Consider the following 20,767-nt stretch of genomic DNA (forward strand, 5'->3'; position numbering starts at 1 on the left):
ACACACACACACATACAATGTAGCCAGGACCTATCTACTCCACACATAACAGAAACACAAAAAGTTATCCCCCCCCCACCATAAACAGTCCACACACACACCCAGCCACTACTTACCCTGTACACACACACACACACCTACACCCACACACCTGCCTACGCACTCACACACACACCCACACCCAGCTGTTACTTACTCTGACCATCGACAGATTTTCCTCCCGACACGCCAGTTTGAGACTCTCTCGGAGCAGACGACCGGCCCGGTCACACTGTCTTATGGCGGCCCGCAAGTTCTTCACTTCTGGTTGGACGATGACATTCTTGCGAGCTTTGTAGGCCAGGTAGACAGCCCTTGGCAGAGGGTCGCTGAAAAGTACAAATATACAGAGGATCACTGAAAAGTCAATCCATACAGTGGATCGCTACAAATGAAATCAATACAGAGATTCACCTACACAGTAAATCAATACAGAGATTCACCTACACAGTAAATCAATACAGAGATTCACTGCAAAGTAAATCAATCGGCTCTGGTAATGTTTCACCCCCACACAACCCAGAATCCACACTAGACGAAGAAGAAACCTACGTCCACTACACCTCTGACCTAATTATACAACAGTTTTTGTAGAAAGACAACTCAATGTTGTATCGGCAGAATTCAAACTGAGCCGACAAACAAGTCGAGCACATTCTCCACCTCTGCGTTCTCATCTGGACACTGCCATGTAGTCAAAAGCTCAGCATTCGCAAACACAGAAAACAACCAACCACTCAATGGGGAAAAACTACGGCAGAGACAACAGGGTTTTTTCAAAGGCACTTTTCTTTTCTTTTCAAATAGAATCTTAATGAGAAGTATACCTGCATGTGTTTTTACGATTCTGTACAGTCTAGAAAAATTTCCCTCTGGGACAATAATGATCTTATCTTATCTTATCTTAACCTATCCAGATGCATAAAGTTCAGTGACTGGGTCACACCCAAGTTGACTTTGACAGACCAATGATCATGCAGCTAACTAGCTATCAGTGCAGGCAGGGGGTCTGCACCACCACGGCCCGTTCATTCACTGAACTTACTCTGAGCCGTGGAGTTTCTTCGGGAACACGTCGAGGACGGAGTAGTTCCTGGAGGCATTCTCGTCATCGCCACACAGCCAGTAGTGTGCCACAGACACCACACTGGCCCACCACATGGCCACGCTGTCGATATCTGCGGGGGAAAAACACCACTGTCAAACATTTTGATCACAACGCCAACATATATTTGCAGAAAACGCCATCATCAAACATTGATCACAACACCTAAATATGCAGTATAACACGGATAGTTCGAATTCGTCGCCATCCTCATCGATTGGGGGGGGGGTCATAAGAATTTTACAGCACTTGCAACACAATAAGGTCATATAAGAGCCGAAAAATAAAGGTGTTACACGAAAGTAACAAACACACAAAAAGAGGAGAGATAAAGACGAGAGGAGGAACAAACCACACCAGAGCACCCGCCAACAACTCATTCCATGTCAACTACTTTAGTCAGTGTTAGTAAGGTTTTATGGCATTCGCAATTGCATAAGGACAACTACTTTGAGTTGTGAAATGAGCTATGATGCCATTTCACTTCCAACATGAGGCAATGATGGTAGTACAAAGAAAATAAAAGCGTGTAGCCGTGTCCACAACTTACCTCCGACTTTGGTGATGCCGGAGAGATCCGAGTGGATGTAGGAGGTCCCGTCGCTGAGACACGAGCACTCGGACAGCAGCTGGGCAAACTGTAGAGCCTGGCCCTGTTTGTGCTGGCTGGGGCCTTGTGGGGAGACCAGGGAGAAGAGAGCCTGCTCCAGCAGGTGTTCCCGGAACGCCTGGGTAACTCGCGCCAGGGGGTCCACTGGGTGGGGGGAAGAAATAGAATGACACACACACGGTTAGTCAGATTCCAGAAAAAAAATATACACATGCATAGATGCCCACTTTTCAACACACCCATAAGGCTTGTCATGTCCCATGGGAAAATATACACATAGATGCCCACTTTTCAGCACACAGATAAGGCTTGTCATGTTCCAGAGAAAAATATACACAAAGATGCCCACTTTTCGAAATAAAAATTATTTTTTTTTAAAGCAAACAACAAAAAAATCCCAGACTCTACCCACAAGGCAGGTCAAGATGGGAGGCACTGGCCAAGTAAATACCCCCACCCTCTCCCCCACCCCCACTTCAAACACACACTTTTCTGAAAGATTTTCATCAAGCTATTCAAAGTAATCTTGCGACAAAAGATCTCTCCAACCGACCTATGGGCTTTCTTCTCATTACGATTCCCACATCCCGTTTTGTAAGTTCATTTAAATTTCCCTACAAACTCCTGTGCCGTACGCACGTAGCTCAGACGACCTACTCAAGTAACCGTAAAGCTTATGTACACGAGACCCAATGAGACATCCCTCCAAAGTCCTAGCCCAAGACTAGACGGGAGCAACTTTTTTTTTGCTTACCTTCAATGCCGCAAGATGAGAAGATGGAGTTCTCTGTCCCGTCAAACTTGACGCTGTCCACGAAGAAGCGGTGACCTTCTGGGTGGCACAACCACTGAATGTTGGCGGGTACCTGGTCCCCGCTCTTTTTGCAGATGTGCCGGGCACGACTCAAGAAGTAGCGCTAAAAGATAGAAACATACAAAGTCTTATCCGTGAGAAGAGAAGGGCTTGAGAGGGGGGGGCTCTACACAACAGCATCACACGACAAACGCTCAGAAAAGAGATTCCGTTTGGCAACGGTTCAATGGGCAAGCACATGCACGAAAAACACACACACCAAAACCTTTCAAAACCAAAATTCAGACTCTATCCACCCCGTGGGTCAAGAAGGTGGACACAGGCCAAGTAACCTCCCTCCAAACCCTTCACACACACACTACTTTTCTACCTTCAAAGATGTTCAAGCTATTCAAAGTAGACCTGCGAAAAAAAGAGACTCTCAAATTGACTTGAAAGCTTTGTTCTCATTATTACCTGCACTAGAATACAGTCTACATATCGCCTTATACAAAAACGGACTTCAATACTCAGACACTCAAAAACGTACGGAACAGGTTGGGTTGTTTTATTTACCTACTGGTTGGCAGCTATGCAATTATGTTCAAATTTATTCCAAGAGCGGGCCGCCTTAACACGAACCAAGCAGACAGGCCTGTGCTTACCGAGACAAACTGGAACCCCTCTGGGAGAGACGCTTTGATCTGAAGAGCTCCCGTTGCGTAAATCTTGGCTAGATCAAATCTGGGCAGAGCATCCTTGGCCGTCTCCCCAATGTTGACAGCGCTCAGAGCCAGATTGAGTCCCCACAGTCGAGAGCCTGCCACGTGGCCTGAAAAAGGAAAAGAGAAATTTCACCTTTTGCTCCGTCACTGGGAACCTGAAGAATGCTCAAGACACTCCACAGTAATTCAGGGATGCCACTCAACTTTTTTAAAATAGCTGAAAATCCACATGCCACGGTCTTGCTAACACATGAATATCAATTTGAAACCCAAAGGGTGCACATAGAGAGAAATGACAAACAAACAAAAGCAACGGGTGTCTTCGTTTTTCCGTTATTTGAACATTTGGTGCAAGTTGTCGTGTGTATGTGGGTTTTTTTCTTTTCCCAACTATAGATTCTATTTCGATCTCAATAAGGGAATAGGGGATCAGGATCCAAATACCGGAAATACCGGAAAAAAGCGGGAAAAGTGGCATCCCCGGTCATTTCATAGAGGTTGATGGCAAATCAGCTGTATCTCCCAAACCAGTGATTAAACGTATAAAACCATGCACTGGGAAGTCTTTGAACACCTTTTATCTTCAACTGACAAAACAGTGCAATAAAACTGAGAATTTGGTGACGGTATGGAAATCAACCCTATCTCACCACATATAAGACCAGGTCCCTTCAAGATTTCAAGTAAATGACCGGCCACTAACATATCTGACCACACGTACAAGACCAGGTCCCTTCAAGATTACAAGAGAACGACTGGCCACTAACATATCTGACCACACGTAAAAGACTAGGCCCCGACTACACTACGAGTGAACGACTGGCAACTAACTAAACTAGAACATATCTTACCACACAGATGACCATGTCCCTCACACATACACGACCAAGTCCCTACAACATGACAAGTAAATGACTGGCCACTCACATATCTGACCACACGTACAAGACCAGGCCCCTACAACATTACACGTAAATGACTTGCCATAAACTAAACCAGAACATGTCTTACCACACAGATGAAGCTGATTCAAGGTGTGAAAAACGTTGGCTGCGTCCCTGGCAGATTCTTTGACATCAGCGCTGTTCCTCCCTACTAGCCTGCCAGCCCGAGATGCCAGCCACCTTCCCAGGTAGAGGCGGTTAAGGCACTGTCGAAAGATTTGCCAGCCCACACCGGAGATGAGGTCCACTTTGGAGGTGGGGAGGGGTCGGCCCAGGGCCAGGAGACATTGCTGGAGCTGGTGGTTGGCAGACGAGTAGTCCGCCTGTCGGGACAACACACAGGGGAGAGGTTAGGTTTTTTTTTAGTTTTTAGTTTTAGTAAGTGTTTTACGGCACTTGCAATACAATAAGGTCATATAAGTGCCGAAGAATAGAGGTGTTACAAGACAGTAACATACACAAAATAAGAGACAAGGACGACAGATGGTTGATAGGAAAGAAGGAGCAAACCACACCAGAGCACCCGCCAACCACCCACTTCAACTATTTCATACAGGACAACACACAGGGGAGAGAAACACACTATAGCCACATCACTGGAGGAAACATTCCACTATTTCACACAGCTTTCAGCTCTTATGGAACAAGGCACTTTAGTACACATCTTCATGCAACAAACATTCAGTTTTTCAAACAGCTTTCACCTCACTCAAATATCTCTGCGCTTCAGTACCACCCACGATGTTGGCAGAAACAAATCCTATCCCAGGACAAAGAAGCCTCCCCCCAAATATAGACACATTCTCACTGAATCTGCTACTCATGACAAACTATTTACCTCTTACAGTCAAGCTTCACAAGAGATAATCTGACAGACAGAACCACAAACATTCAGCAAACTGGTTCATTGAACTAGATCTCTTCCTTACCCTTGACAGGTACGACTCCGCCTGCTTCTGGTGCCGCCAAAATGCTACTGAAGCATCGCTGTTCTTCTTCGTCACAGGTTCACCAAAGATCAAAAGCTTTGCCAGCACAAAGCTGACAAATATCCCATTGACAAGCCACATCACCACAGACGGGTACATCCGATCGTACCAACTTTGATTTGCATCTAAAACAAAAACAACAAAAATTGAAATCCACTCACATTGACTGTCAACTGTACGTCTCTTTGACAACACAAAAATTGGACATAAGGGACAGGAAAGAAGTATGGCTTATCGGGGCCCTTCCACTACCTAAAAATTAAACGCAACATGTCCGTCAAGAAAGCAACTTTCAGAAAAGACAAGAGCATTTTAAAAAATGTAATATCATCAAAAGAAACTTGAGATATGACGTATACATAAGTAGTAACCTGACCATCTTGCCACTCAACAAAAATCAGACCCTTCCCAGTTGACAAACGGCTGTATTACAAAGATTACCTGTCTCTTCCAATACCTGCAAGAAGTGACACAGCAAGGCATCATCCATGCCACATGAACATTTATGGCACAGTCTTTTCACAAGTGTTTATTCCTTGATCCCCCCCCGAAGTTACTGACAATACAAAAACACGACAAAACACAATGCTTAAAGCATTCTCTAAACAAAATAAAACAAAGACGATCAACATCACCCCCCCAAGCACACACAGAGGTCTCAACGGCTTTCAATGAATTTTTTTCCCTCTTCATTAAAAAAATTAAATTAAAAAATTAAAACTCACCCATCCCCGAAACTGTTACTATCAGCTCATCAACAATTAAAAGCGCAAATGACAATGTAAAGATACGAAGAAAAATGAGTATGAACCTTCAGCACTGGAGAGAAGTGTTCTTGAGTGATAACCATCCGAGCCTGATCCTGGTCCCATGGAGGGACCGAAGAAGTAGTTGAATGGATTGAAAGCCAGAACACAGAACATGAACATGCAGAGGAAGATGCGAGACCGATCCAGCATTCCAGAATTCGTCAAGCTGTAGGTAGCTTCTTCACCTAAAAGACAAAAAAAAAAGGAATTTGGTCATGAACACACTTTCAACAACAGTCAACGAAATAGTCAATTCGCCATGGAAATGCTTTCAAAGACAATTCTAAAATCAAACAAACAAAATATCCACTTGACATTCACGCCATGTATTTCATTGTGGTTCTGTTTAAGTCATACATTCACGGTTTATTAGTCAAATAATAATGAAACCACATCATTTTCTCTATTTACAACATAACGTCAGGAAAATTTTCAGCCATCATAAAGATTTAACATTGTAAAACTATTTTGCTTTCAACAAAACAACTCAATTCAATCCTTACAACTGTCTGGGATTTCTGAGAGTCAACAAGACAGTGGCCAAACTGGATTACACCAAAGCTCATCTATCAATAGCAATGCCAATCCCTCCTCTGTTGGCCCAGAGATCGGGCTGTGCCAAAGCATAACTTTTGGGCCTTTCGGGATCAGAGGTAGCCCTTTTCTAATTAAAGTAATGGGATTACCAGTGAACTAGAATCAATTTTACAACCAAAAGCATTCATAACTTTTAAAATTTATCAATAGATTTTAAAAACCCTAAAAACCACAATGCTGAGATTATGCAGTTCTTTCCTTTCAGCTTGTTTTACAGAAGTTTCAAGAAAAATCTAATTTTTCCTCCACATTGCTACTAAAATGTTTTGTGAGACATTTTGTGTCCCCATCATATCCTCTACTGGACTTATGTCCGGGTTTTTCTGGAACATCTCCGTCAGTGAACAAACTACTCACCCAGCAGTTCGTCTGAGCCCGGTGTGCCAGGGTTGGAACAGTCACTGTCCGAGCGAGGACTGTTCATGGGTGAAGAACTGTCCGAGTGGGGCGGAGTCATCGCTTCACTCTCCACCTTGACCTCACCAATGACGGCTGAGAAGTCATACAAGTCTGAAACAAACATCACATTCATTACCACAATGAAAAGGAGAAACAACTCTCACCTTTTTTGTATTTGATTGGATAGGCCTACTTCGTGGGATCAGCATTGTGCACTCGTAGATTTCACATAGTCCACTTAATCTATTGTTCACACTGCATTGAACTTCAGTGAATTTCTCACTACTCTTAAGAAAGCTGGCTAGACAAAAATGAGCTGTTCTTTCAAACCAGAAAATCAATGGTGAGTACTAAATAAAATAAGCAAAGGAAAAGATTTTGTTATTTCCCTTCCTTTTGTGAACTACAGATGAGGAGACTCGATGAGGTCAACAACAAAAAAGTAATTTCCTTTCACAAACACACAAGGAGTGCAGTTGAATCTAAAGGTCTCTGACTCTGGATAAGGAAACCCACTTACTTTGTTTCTTCATGGCCAGTTTCAGCTGCAGGTTTTCTTGCTTCAGACGTTTATTGTCTCTCTGCAGGTACCTGATCATGTCAATCGCCTTCCGCAGGATAGCCGACTTGTTCAACTGGAAAAAATATGGTCACTTTATTGAGATGTATGCCATTGAAAAATTAATAAGTAAGACATCTTCCAAGACACAGAAAATATCCTTACACGCATACTTCCTTTCAGTTGAGAACAAATTATTAAGTGACCATGTGAACCAGAGACAAAGATATGTTCTCATTCACGACTGCAAACATTCTCTCAGTACTCCTCCATGACCCACTCTGCACAAGCATTCAACATTGATCAATCATACCGACAAATAGCTAGAGCTTCAGATGAGCAGCCATATTTCAGCACAGAACAAGACCAGCTGTCACCTGGTCCGGCCCCCATATACCTCTCCTGTTTCATTGGCAACAGTGACATTGTCAAACAGAAAAATTTCATACGATAGACATGGAGGCTACAACAAACCTTGGCTTCCACTCCGGCGACCAAATCTTTCAGCTCAACAATCTTGTCGTTGATGCTCAGTCTGTAGCGTTTCTCTATCGCATTGTGGGCCGTCCTTTTTTCTCCTTTGCATTTCATCTTTGGTGCACTGGTTAAACGGTTAATAGGCATCTTGTCACCATCAACTACCTGCAATATCAACAACATAACAAAACAATCAGATTCGGACATTCCAAAGAGAAGAACATTTTTTTACCGCTTGAAACTGCACTTCCAATAAACTTTCCCATTGTTATTACCACTGCTACCATTACAACCATTCATTACAATATACAAGATAGAAATCACATTTAATCAAATCTTTCTATACTTCAGACAGTATCCAAATTTTAGCAAACTAATTCCTTAACACCTAAGAGAACAGTTAGTTGTCAGCATGGTTTCTCTTAAAGAACTCTGCCAAATACAGTATATTCATCAACCTTGCTCAAAGACACAAACCACCCCTCTACAAAAACTTGATTCCCAACTACCAAAGAAAACATAATCAGTAAAATGCTACATCATTCTGTGAAAACATTTCTCAATCAATGACAGACGAAAATTCATTCTCTCGACTCCCTACAATTATTTCTGAACAAAATAATACTAGAGGAATAAAAAAACAAACCTCTATAAAAACTTAGAACATTATGATTTAGGGCAGGACCAGCTCAACTTATAATGATAGACTGTTTGGAGTGAGCAGCCAGCTGGGCCGCGCTCACTCTCATGAAGAACCCACCTGCACGGGAATGCTGGTGGTGAGAATGGTACTCCCACAGTTTGTGACTAAGGTCTGGAGAGGGGTGCTGCTCACAGTGCTCGGAGGTGCGGGGGTGGAATTCAGTGAGATCACATTGGAATTGGTGCTTTGCTGATCAGTGCCTTGGGACACCGTGACAACTTGCTGCCGTAACAGCTTTACACAAAGGAGAAATAAAAAAGGGGAATCAGGCAGAGCAAAAAAATTAGCAATGAATCCACAAAACATTACGCCAAGGCAAAAAAAAACATTCAAATTTTATGAAAGAAAATAGTAGAGAGAAAATTGTGCTTTAGAAGTTCGGTAAAAAGTTCAAATGTTGTTGTTTTTCTCCGGTATAAGTCAAGCATACTGTGTTAATTCCGTGAGTAAAGAGCAGAGTGCCACTTACTAAATAGCTGGACTGACTCAAGATGATGTTGACAAAGAAATCAAATTTTAATCATTAAGATTAGAATTTATCATTAAGATAAGAATCTTATAAAGTGCATTAACAAATTAATCTGCCGCCCAAATTTGCAACATGCCTGATGTGGAGAGAGAGAGCTCATCTAGTAGAATATCAACATAAAAGCAAATTTGAAATCAAAAGAAAAACAAGGTGAGGGTGGCGGTGGAGGGGGGGGGGGGGGAGTGTCAGGATGGGGAGAAGTGTGTTAACCCTATCCGTACGCCGTGTTTTACTATCGTATCCATACGACGGGTGGGAACTCAGTGCCACCACTTTCCAAAGAGGAAATTTACTCGTTAATCCGATCCTTACACTTTGCATACCAGTCTGTCAAAATGATTTTTTGAGAAATGCTGAAAGTATCGAAGAGATCTTCGCATTAGATGCATTCTAAAATATGAAGAATACAATCCCGGGGGTACAAAACGACCCCAGGGGGTACGGATAGGGTTAACGGTGCTTCGAGATCACCACAAAGAGTTGCTGACCTGCTGGAGCTGCTGGACGCTGAGTTGACCCACGCTCTGCACGGAGGCCGAGGAGGTGCTCGTCTGTGGAGACGGTCGGGCCTGCTGCAGGACGGACTGGACCAGCTGTACCTGTGGGGCCACTGACTGGCCCTGCGAGCCCTGGGCCTGAGCAGCAACAGTGGCTGCGGCTGAACTCACCAGGGGCTGCTGGAGAATGAGCTTGAGCTGCTGCTGGGATGACGACGCTACTACTTTTGGTTGCACAGAGCTGCTCGTTTGATGCTGTAGGCAAGAGTTTGTGTTGTTAGTTTTTAAAAATTAAAATCTAACTTCACAAAAACACTAGTTACAAGCAAGGTTAGCACCCTGCGTACCCTCGCTACAACGTTTGTTCCCTTGAAACAACCCTCACTGTTTACAAACAAATGACACATTTAGCCTTTCTTGGGGGAAAATGGCACTGCCAAGGAAAAAGACAGGAACATACTGAGTAAGTTATACTTTGTGGGCTACTTTTTACAATTAGAATGTAATTCAAGAAATGACCCTCAGATTTAAGCCAACAACAACAGGTGGACAGTACAAAACAATATGGTGGGAAACCCTCAATAACATAACTACTGAGGAGAGAAAGTTACAATAATAAATCAAAAGTGGATGGTGAGGCGAGACGCCTTCTTCATACGTCAACAGCACTTTAGCGCATTCTTTTGTGTTTACAGCTTTACCTCTATGGTAAAATAATACTGATATAATGGAGACTAGTTCACAACTCACCTGAGCTACAGACTGCTGAGAGGCAATAAGCTGTCTTAGTTGCTGCTGCTGAGCTTGCTGCTGTTGCTGTTGCTGGGCTTGCTGCTGCTGAACTGTAGCCAGACGAGACGACGCCTAAAAAAAAAAGTCGACAAAATATTATCAAAAAGAAAAATGAATTGCTGGGACTCTCAGAATGAAAGGCACTACAACAGCATGTATTCTAGCATGCGAAACAATGATGGATATATAGATTAGACCATTTAGCATGAAACTGCTCGATCACAAAATTACCGTTACCCAGAAAGGATTTCAAATCTCAGGATTTGCTTATCTTTATTCTCTTCATTACAACCTTTGTTACCCTTTTCTGTCACTTATGACTAGCATACAAAACATTAAAAAGAAATATGTGTCTGAAATAATTCAATAAACAGTCTTCACCATGAAAGATAATTTTGTAAAGGTAAAAACCAATACAAGTCCTGTAACTTTTTCGAGTGCCCCTGTATAGATAATCTAGTTGAACATGTCCACGGCAACCAATCATTGTCAAGGAAAAAAGTTGTTGTCTTAAACAGGCATTCATCTTAGACAAAAGATCTCCCAGGACAATCCTGGACATTGTCATTCATTATAAATAGAACTATTTTTGACAGGTTATCGTTGGAGCAAGTTCCAACTGTAAAAAACATGCTATATTAGCCTGTTTCTTTATAAAGACTAGATTTTACCTCAGCAATTTTCTTAGCTCTGGCAGCATCATTGAGCTCAAGCAATGTCTTCAGGGCAGCTGTCTGATAAAGCTGGTTGCCTTGCAATATGCTTACTCCACTGGTACCAGCTCGGTCTTCTTGAACCTGGGGCTTTACATCCTGCTGAAGCACCTGGGGCTTCAAATCTTGCTGAAGCAGGCTTGTCAAATCAGCTGATCTCACAGGGACCTCTACATGGCAGAGAGATGAGCCAAGATCTACTTCTTGCTTGACAACCACGGCAGTGTCCGAAACTTCCATGGTGTTTTCCACCGGGAGGGACTGGTCCAGATTTAATGCAGAACCAGTTAAATCTGACTCCACAAAACTTGCATCTAGCCCCAGCTGGTCCAAGCCAAGACTTGACTCCAGTCCCAAAGATGGATCCAAAGCCAAGTCAAAGTTGGAATTGCTGAAGGGATCATTATCTGGTGTCCCATTGATGAAATCGATGATATTATCCAAGTCTGTGAAAATAGAGATAAATATATCTTATGTTAATAAACATAGCAGGCATTACAACAAGTACCAAACCTAATCATCAAAGAAAAATGCGGAAGCTGTTGTATCAAAAGGCATAAAAGGTACGCCTAACCTTTGCTCTCCCCAATCGCAACACCAATGAACAGAAAACTAATGTATAATGACTAATGTTGGCTAGGCATATTACAATCAAGACTTCCAAAGCATCCATAAATGATTGACTAATAGGTCTAGTAGACTTCTATTATGACTACCTTTAGAGTATGCTAACACACAAGAAATCCTGCTCCTAAAAATGCCAGATACCACTGCATTGAATTAATGACCCATTGTCATCATTGACATTTTGAGTTCGAGTTGTGCTGCGCATTTTCAGGCTACTTGGGGAGACGGACAAGCCACTGTACCAAGCTTTTTATGTCTTTTCCAGTTTATTTTAAGGTAAACTGGTTACTAAAATAATTGTTTTGATTTAACTCAAGATCGCTTTCTTTATTCACACCAAGAATCTAGATCTATCTAGGCCTAGACAACCGTCACTTGACTGGCATGGGATGAATGAGTTGTCTGCTGCCAGAAGTGTCTCCTCCTACTCAGGCTACTGCTAGCGAAAGAGTAACGACATGACAGGCGACAAGAAACGTACAAGTAGCAGTCTTTTTTCGGTTTTGAATAAATTAAAAAGAATAACATGATCCTACCTCCAAGTCCGTTATATGTCTGGAGATTATCAAACTGATTTCCAGATAGTAAGTCAGTGTCCATTATAGAAATTCCATCGGAACCGACCGACCAACAGTTCTGTTGGTCTGCCATTTTCGCTTCTGAAGGTAACACCACAAATATTAGCCAATCATCATCGAGCTCAGCGTGGTCTGATTTTTCGTCATTCGGTCGTCTCTCATAAAACGGTATGGAAAGCTGCACGTATTCCGAATCTAGGATATTCTTAGAAAGTGTGCTGAAAAGTTCACACTCCAAATTTAGGAACATAAAACGAACACAACCTTATGATATAGTTTTTCTCATAATATTTCATCATATCTAATAGACTGCAACACTTTAAAATTAAAATAACAGCAGTTGGATGGGTTTTCTTTGTTGTACGAAACGAGACCGACTTAATAAACAATGATTTCGTTATGGCGTAGTTCTTATATTGTGTCAACAAGGGTATTGCGTGAGGCATATGGGTTGGCCAAGGCAAGGCCTACTTTCGAAATCGCGAAAGGTAAAGGTCAAAACAACACACTACTACGATCACTAGTACTAGGCCAATGTATTCACTTGTGGACGCCTCATATGTTCATGATTCTATATTTACCGACTGCCGTTGCTTGACTCACTCGTGCATTTCTATCGCCTTCCGGGTTCCTTTGCACGTCACCTTTCTTTTTCAAAGATAGGCTAGTCACTAGATGCGCGCATATGGACCATTTCAATTTCAATTTCACTGATGTAGCCTAGTTAGCGGTTTTAAGTCTACTTATAGCCTACTATAGATCTACATACTTATAATTATAATGTTCGAGAATAAACGAATTAATCTGTCACGCGTGAACTCGAGAACTACTTATATATGCACGCCGTCTCAAAACAAAACAATAATAAACAAAAATCAACAACAAAACACACATAACAGATTATTGAAAGACTTGCACGCATTTATACTTGTTTATACTTGACACATCTTCGAGGGCAAATAGATCTAGATCTAGTCGCCAATGCATTACAATTAATTGGGTACACAAACTGACGATATAAAATATTGGAAGAAAACCACTTTATTAAGATTATTATCCAGTTCTACGACGTTGATTAGTTCCCGTGACGTTGCTCCTACATTGACGTTTGATAACAATTTTTTAAAACGATTCTAGCGTTAAAGATAGGGCCTATTTTAAACCTCATTTTCATTTTATTTTGTTTTGACAGGGTGACGGGATTTTTTTTCCTGAAAAGATATTCTAGAATACATTTGTATTTTGATGGGTAATATTTCTAGACCTTTCAAACCAGAATCACCAATATTTAAGGCAGCCAGTATCAAACAAGCGGAGCAGAGTCCATTTACATGATTGTGTATTGCTAAAAAGAAAACATGACATAGGCTACCCTGAAAATTTAGATCTTTATGGTAAGTTATAGATCTATACAGACGACTGTAAAAAGAAAACTGTAGATACATAATTGCTAAGGATTGGGGTGGGGGGGGGGAGGGGGTGTATAACCAATGCAAGTACACAAAAATAAGCACTGGGAATTTTTTTTATGTTTCCGCAAGGGCCTTTATAATTTTTTTAAAAATTATTAGCACTGATAGTTCTTGCCGTCTGAAGCTTGGCATCTGTTGTGCTCAAAAACTTGTAGATCTAGTTTCAGGAACTTGTAGGGCGATAGGCCGATAATTTGTCTGCCCATGCCAGTGGCTTAATTTTTTTTAAACGTAATAGAAGAAGACTACAAAGTGACAGCATAATAATAATAAAATGAAATGCACGGTTTGATAGACCAGGAGTTCCCTTCCCCAAAGATCGATAGATTTAGGCCTATATACTAATAATTTTCAAATTTTCGTTGCATCTAGATTGACAAATTACTTCTATTTCATTCTTGTAACTTAAGTCACATTACAACTACTACTGTAGGCCTACTTAATGTTACCGCCGCTTTCTGTTTCTATTTTCTTGTAATGTATGTAGAGAGTTTCAATCAATATCATTATCAATGGTCACAAATTCAATTATTTTCTGCGCGTCTTATGACTGCGCTTTCGAACGAAAGAAATGAAAGACGAATTTAAGGAAGTTACCGGAACTAGTTCTAGTTTTATGATTAATGATTTTATGAAAGAAGAGTGCTAAGGGAAGAGTCCATCATCTAAAGTTCAATTTCAATGCTGAGACTGAGAGACTAGGCTATTGTCTACAAACGACGGTGAATGAATTTTGCGAGGATTGTTTAATTAAGTGAGAAGGGAAAGCAGGAGTTAAAACTCAGTAGCCTAACAGTTTCATTTCTTCTCAGTAAAGTATATCTCTCTGTGTAAATTGGACATGCGACTACACGCAAGAAAAGAAGTAGAAGAAGGAGAATTGAGGAGGATGTGTAGATGGAGGAGTGGAAATGAAGAAGAATGAGGATTAGATGAAGAAGAAGAAGGAGGAGGGAGGAGAAGAAGAAGAAGAAGCAGGGGGGGGGGGCGAGAAAGAGGAATTAGAGGAAGAAAGTGGCTATTCTCATCTGCCCGGAAGTTCTCGCAAGATCAACTCCTCCCCTCTTCTCTCTCTCTCTGTCTCTTTCTGAATACTGTCTATCGGTGTGGACGATCAAATTGACCAAAACAAAGTTAAAAATGATGTTAAAGCACAAAAGTAAATTAATTTGGTTGTCTACAAATTACAAAGAGATGCTACGGCTATTTAACTTTTCGAATCGAGCCGAACTACGTGGGTAGCCATTTTTTTTTGCCCGGAAATTCTCGCGCTACTCCTCTCTCTCTTTCTCTCTCTCTCTCCACTGCCCACAGACAAAATTGTACGCTTTTAGTAGGCTACAGTTGTAATGGAACATTTGTTCACGGCACAGAATTCTACAATTTTTCTGTTATCACAGTGTAGAATTCTGTGGTTTAGGGTGAACGCAAAATTTGGTGAACGGGCACCGGGTGAGAATAGCCACAAGACTCGCCTGCACTATTCTCACTCCGGGTGAGAATAGAGGTGGCCTTAGAGGAAAGTGATCATGAGGAGGAGAACAAGGAGAAAATAAAGAAATAGGAGAAGAAGAAAAAGAATCTAGTTGTAATACGTGTTATAAATAAAATTGGGGACTTTTTCGTTTTGTTACCCTACCTTGGGAAAGAGAGACAGGGGGGGTGGTGAGAGTGACAAGGAGGTCATCGAGAGCGCCAAGAGTAGCCTACCGTAGGCCTCTTAATGTATTCATGGGCCTCAGGTTCAGCCTATTGTAGTCTGGTTTACGCCCAGCGTGTAGTCGCATGTGTAAGTAAATTGGGTGTTTCAGTACAACTTAAGAATCTGGGTCCCGTCTGTTTAGGCTTGGCATCATCCACACAGAGTAGGGATATCGATACTGATTTGAATATAGGTAGCGATGTTTTATCAGCAGTTCTAGCCTACAAAATGAGCAGTAAAATTTAACTTGTTTTTAACAAGGTAGCATCAATTGTGACCGGATCATCCTGTCGGAACTGACACTGCGTCAATTGTGACCGGATCATCCACAATTCAGGCAGAACTACAATTAGTTGTAGAAACGATGGCTACTAGATAAATAGATCTAGATCTTGTACTGGCGTTTCAAATAGCATGGGAGCTATTCAGAATGCGGCGTTGCAAATAGCGCCTGCCGAATATATTCGGACTCGAGTCCAAATATAGAGCTGGCCAAAGTCAGCGAATTCATGATTTTCCCCAGTTTTTAATCTCTCTCAATGAAGAATCTGAGACCGGTAACCTAAATCTATTTCTTAACAGTTTGTCAGGGGGGAGACCCCCCTGAAACCCCCCCTCCCCTAATCCCTTCCTCTGCCCCCCCATTCTCGCGCTTTAATACGAGTGGTCCTGTATTCTTCAATCTTCCCAAGTCAACTGGCGAGGGAAGCCCCGGAAGACGACAAAAATAGATGGCGGAAATACATGATCTTCTATATTTGGGCCAAAATGTGAAAACCGACTTTACACGAAAGAAGAGCTGCGTACGTCTCCGGCTATCTCTGGTCACAATTGACGCAGTGTCAGTTCCGACTGGATGATCCGGTCACTATTGACACTACCTTTTAACAAGGCAAGGGGGATATATATAAATATATAACAAAAACATAGAGGGGGGGGGGGCATGCCCCCCTGAATTTGACCATAATTTGATGTTTTGCAATTAGGTTTAATAGGCTATCTCTCCATAGGCTATCGGCACGCGCATAAAAAAATAATCGTTTAGAACCAGAAGTAATCGTCGATGGGGTCAAAACTAGTATCCTCTGATCCTCAAACCGGACCCAGATTCTTAAATTGTACCGGTGTTTCTATCCTATCATGATGATGATTTATAGATAGATATCTAGAATATTAATAGTGATGAATAGGGTAAATTTTTACTTATATAAATAATGCACCCACACACTGATGTATTGATTTGAGGGCTAAACTGCCATAATTTTTGCTGTAGAACATATTTATGTGAAGCATGCTGACAAAAAGAGTTACTTCTCGGATTCAGGCCTTAAGGAAATAGATACATCACACTTATAGGTGAAGTTTTTACAATTTATAGGTATGAAATATAAGGACACTCCTTAAAGAATATGGCATCTATAGAAAATTTACAAATTTGACCCTATAGTGTCAATTTTTGGTCAATATCTCCATTTGTGGACTGCGAGAAGTAACTCATTTTGTCAGCACGCCTCACATATGGCCACTAAAACCCTTGCAAATCAATTGTTTTCTAGTATTATATGTATATATATATATATAATGTATAATCCTAATAGCCAAAACGTCATGAAATGCAGAGGGGGGGGGGGGAGCATGCCCCCCTGAAACCCCCCAGATTCTTTTTAGGTCAGGGGGGGCCCTGAAACCCATCATGTTGTTAAAATCAAGTCCAATATTTTACAATTTTCAAACATCAATCATTAACTATTGATTTGCTACAAAAACAGAGGCCATATATTCGTGTTCAGCATGCAAAATACTGCTAGAAAAAAGTAAAACGTGTACATGAGACTGGTGTATGAGTAAAAAAAAAACATGAATAATATCCCTTTAACCCATGTCACGTCTATAGAAAATAACATTAATTAATGCTATTGCTATTATCTCATCAGGTTTGCAACTAGCACTTCTCATTCTAATTTGTGCAATAATGGACAGTGAGTACCAAAGAGATGGTCGGCTCATGGATATGATTGATGAAAAATGGAGAGCTGATCAGCTGCCCATGGAAGATATAGAGGTGAGAACGTTTTCTGCGGCTATAAAACGCCTACATTGCCATAAGCTGACAAAACGCCTTTTTTTTTTCTTCACAACAGTTTCGAGAAAACGAGGGTTTTTCTCAGTGTAAAAATTTTTTAATAGAGTGATTCTGAAATTTTAATTCTATTTTATTCAATGACTAATCACCGTTTCACTTTGGGTTTTTTTTCACACAAGTAGGGTAACTGATCAGGGTTTCGATTTAGAAGGGGAAAAAAGTTGGTTCCAAAATGTAAAAAAAGGCTTTTTGTCAGCTTACGGACGTACAGTTGGTACCAGTCTTTTTACCTTCCAGATTATAATTCATTTATTTGTCCAAAATAATGTAAGTTCTTACACAACTTCCTTTAGAAAATTTGCAAAATAAATGGTTGGGGTTTCCAAGACTAATTTGTTCTCACCTTTCCTTCTTATCGATATTATTCCCATCTCTGTTCACTTTTCGTTGGCATCATGACCTGTTCCAGGGCTACCCAACATTACAAATTTTTCAGGTACGTCCCGATTTTTATTCAATTTTATGAAAATACAATTGCAATACGTACCCCTGATTCCGATTTTTTTACTGACTGTCCTAACTCATTGCCAAACTTCCCGGTGTTTACGGGGAGAAACACTACCAGACCCGGACAGTCTACGTCACTACATATCACGTGCAGATGTCTAACTTAAGCATCCTTTTTGCCTTAAGAGTCCTTGTTGTCGGTCAGTGCCACTCTGTCCTTTGAAAAACATTAGCCTTTTGAAGTGCTGAATCCGGGAGTAAGATAAACCTTAGGTTGACATGGTGTTAGCAAATTCCCGTCTCTACGTGCTGTGTGTGATAACCATGGTCAGTGAGAGCTATTTTTTTAATGGATCAATTTTTGAAAGTTCAAACAAACAATAGCTCCCTTTTCTGCTCTTTTTTTCTTAACTCGACCAGTGATGAGCCCGTCAAGACCGCGTTTTTCACTATGCCTTTGTTTGCGTTACTTTTATACTTGTTTGACTACAACCCCATTCCTTCACACCTCAGGGAAGAAGATGATCTATGGCCATATTACGAAAATTGATTTTAAAATTGTCTCTCAGATTTTAAAATTTGTCACGTTAGTTGTGATTGTCTTGGTGTCTGAGGAGTATAAACTTTGTCATTGTTCTGGTAAAGTTTTCAACCACTCGGCTACTATTGCTAAATTTCAAAGATAAATCAATGAGTCCTCAGCACTTGCTGTTTGTTTACTTCCTATCTTTCTGGATTGCAGTCAAGCTACTGTGGTTCGAATCCCTCAAAGGGCCATTGTTGAATTTATTAAATATTTCTTGCAGAGTTTTTCTGGCTTTGTTGTGTAGAAAATGGAATGTAAAATTAGTTTGCAAAAAGATTTAGAATTTTTTTCGTCTGGAAACGAATGAAATAGCTTTTAGGTCGAACAGCAGGGAGGATCTGGGTTTATAAAGATCCTGGTATTTCACTATATATATCATGCAAGTGTCAGTCCACTCTTCATTGTTTCTTGTGTCCTGATGAGTTTCTGTTCTTGATTTACAAGTCAGTGGGTGGTTGGCAGGTGCTCTGGTGTGGTTTGCTCCTTCTTTCCTATCAAACATCTGTCACCCTCATCTCTCCTCCTTTTTTGTGTATGTTACTCTCCTATAACACTTTTATTCTGCTCCACTTATATGACCTTATTGTGTTGCAAGTGCCATACTAAAATCTTACTAAAACCAGAAATCTATTTTTGGCACTTATAAATACATGACCCTATTGTGTTTCAAGTGCCGTACTAAGATCAGAAATCTATTTTTGGCACTTATGAATACATGACCTTATTGTGTTGCAAGTGCTGTTCTAAAATCTTACTAAAACCGGAAATCTATTCTTCGGCACTTATAAATACATGACCTTATTGTGTTGCAAGTGCCGTACTAAATTCTTACTAAAACTGGAAATCTATTCTTCGGCACTTATAAATACATGACCTTATTGTGTTGCAAGTGCCGTACTAAAATCTTACTAAAACCAGAAATCTATTCTTCGGCACTTATAAATACATGACCTTATTGTGTTGCAAGTGCCGTAAAAATCTCTTACTAAAACTAAAAACACCCACACCAGTCTCTGTGTTGACGTTGTGATTTTGTCTACCGCCCCGCCCCACCCCCCCGTGCCAGGTGCCGGTGACAGCACGGCCGGAGCCAGAGCAGGACAACGGGCCCAGCACCGACGCCCAGCACGAGCACGAGCACAAGTGGCTGGACCTGGCCCTCTCCTCCCTCAACAGCATGCCCCCGACCTCCACGCAGAGCTGACCTCCGACTTCGACACAGAGCTGACCTCCAACCTCGACGCAGAGCTGACCTGACCTCCGACCTTGACGCAGAGCTGACCCCTGACCTCAGCGCAGAGCTGACCTCCGACCTCGACACAGATCTGACCCTCTCCTCCCTCAACTGTATACAGTATAACATTAACAACAAATAAGTCAAACACAGAAGACTTGAAATCACGCTTCCGTCGAACTGTGCCTTCGGTCCCTTTTTTTTTTTTACTTTCTTAATCTTTGTAAGATATCCCTCGAACTACGAATCCCTCAAACTATCGAGTCAGGTCCAGACGAATTCAAGCTATCCGTGTTATATAGTATACTGTACCTCCGACCTTGACGTTGAGCTGACCCTCTCACCTCGAATCTCTGCAATCTTTTCTGATTTTGTTTTGGCTTTTTTTATACTAACTAGTATCTGGAGACACAAGGACTACTAAAAACCCCAGCCGGTGAGATCAAGGGTCACTTGTTAGGTGATCTTCAGAACCTCACACCTCTCAGGTGCTATCGTAGCCTCTCTGATAATGGCACAGGTTAGTTGTACATATTATATTCATTGCCACCAGTACTTGTATCTCATAATCATAAGACCACTGATTGACCAATTAAAAAACAGAAATGATTCGATCGTCTCCTTTGTTTCCACCCTTAGCCCCACCCGTTGGTGTAGTGTAAGAGACTGTTCACAAATGATGTCAACTCAGAGGGGGT

General features: G+C 41.4%; 2 protein-coding genes across 5 annotated transcripts in view; one reads left to right on the forward strand and one right to left on the reverse strand.

Annotated features, from left to right (window-relative positions):
* LOC101855197 (sterol regulatory element-binding protein 1) overlaps positions 1-12,632 on the reverse strand; it is a gene marked incomplete in the record, with an annotated part of 17,050 nt that extends 4,418 nt beyond the window's left edge. The window contains 16 exon segments of the mRNA XM_013084742.2: positions 197-368; positions 1,085-1,217; positions 1,695-1,898; positions 2,509-2,671; positions 3,213-3,379; positions 4,284-4,539; positions 5,146-5,330; positions 6,017-6,199; positions 6,969-7,121; positions 7,531-7,645; positions 8,044-8,211; positions 8,807-8,983; positions 9,767-10,030; positions 10,526-10,639; positions 11,239-11,726; positions 12,444-12,632. Of these exon segments, the coding sequence (XP_012940196.2) occupies positions 197-368; positions 1,085-1,217; positions 1,695-1,898; positions 2,509-2,671; positions 3,213-3,379; positions 4,284-4,539; positions 5,146-5,330; positions 6,017-6,199; positions 6,969-7,121; positions 7,531-7,645; positions 8,044-8,211; positions 8,807-8,983; positions 9,767-10,030; positions 10,526-10,639; positions 11,239-11,726; positions 12,444-12,558 (3,057 nt within the window).
* Positions 12,633-13,011: 379 nt separating this feature from the next.
* Positions 13,012-20,680, forward strand: LOC101850733 (anaphase-promoting complex subunit 13). 4 transcript variants are annotated; one of them, XM_005102147.3, is made up of 3 exons: positions 13,012-13,879; positions 17,594-17,721; positions 19,902-20,680. In XM_005102147.3, the coding sequence occupies exons 2-3, from the start codon at positions 17,632-17,634 to the stop codon at positions 20,037-20,039; spliced, it is 228 nt and encodes a 75-aa protein (XP_005102204.1). In that variant the 5' UTR covers positions 13,012-13,879; positions 17,594-17,631; the 3' UTR covers positions 20,040-20,680. The 4 variants fall into 4 exon arrangements, with proteins under 4 accessions (XP_005102204.1, XP_005102205.1, XP_005102203.1 ...); XM_005102148.3 differs by lacking the exon at positions 13,012-13,879 and adding an exon at positions 14,053-14,711; XM_005102146.3 differs by lacking the exon at positions 13,012-13,879 and adding an exon at positions 14,169-14,679.
* The last annotated feature ends 87 nt before the right edge of the window (positions 20,681-20,767 follow it).

This window comes from Aplysia californica, unplaced genomic scaffold (genome assembly GCF_000002075.1).
Source record: "Aplysia californica isolate F4 #8 unplaced genomic scaffold, AplCal3.0 scaffold00315, whole genome shotgun sequence".
NCBI classification, from domain to species: domain Eukaryota; kingdom Metazoa; phylum Mollusca; class Gastropoda; order Aplysiida; family Aplysiidae; genus Aplysia; species Aplysia californica.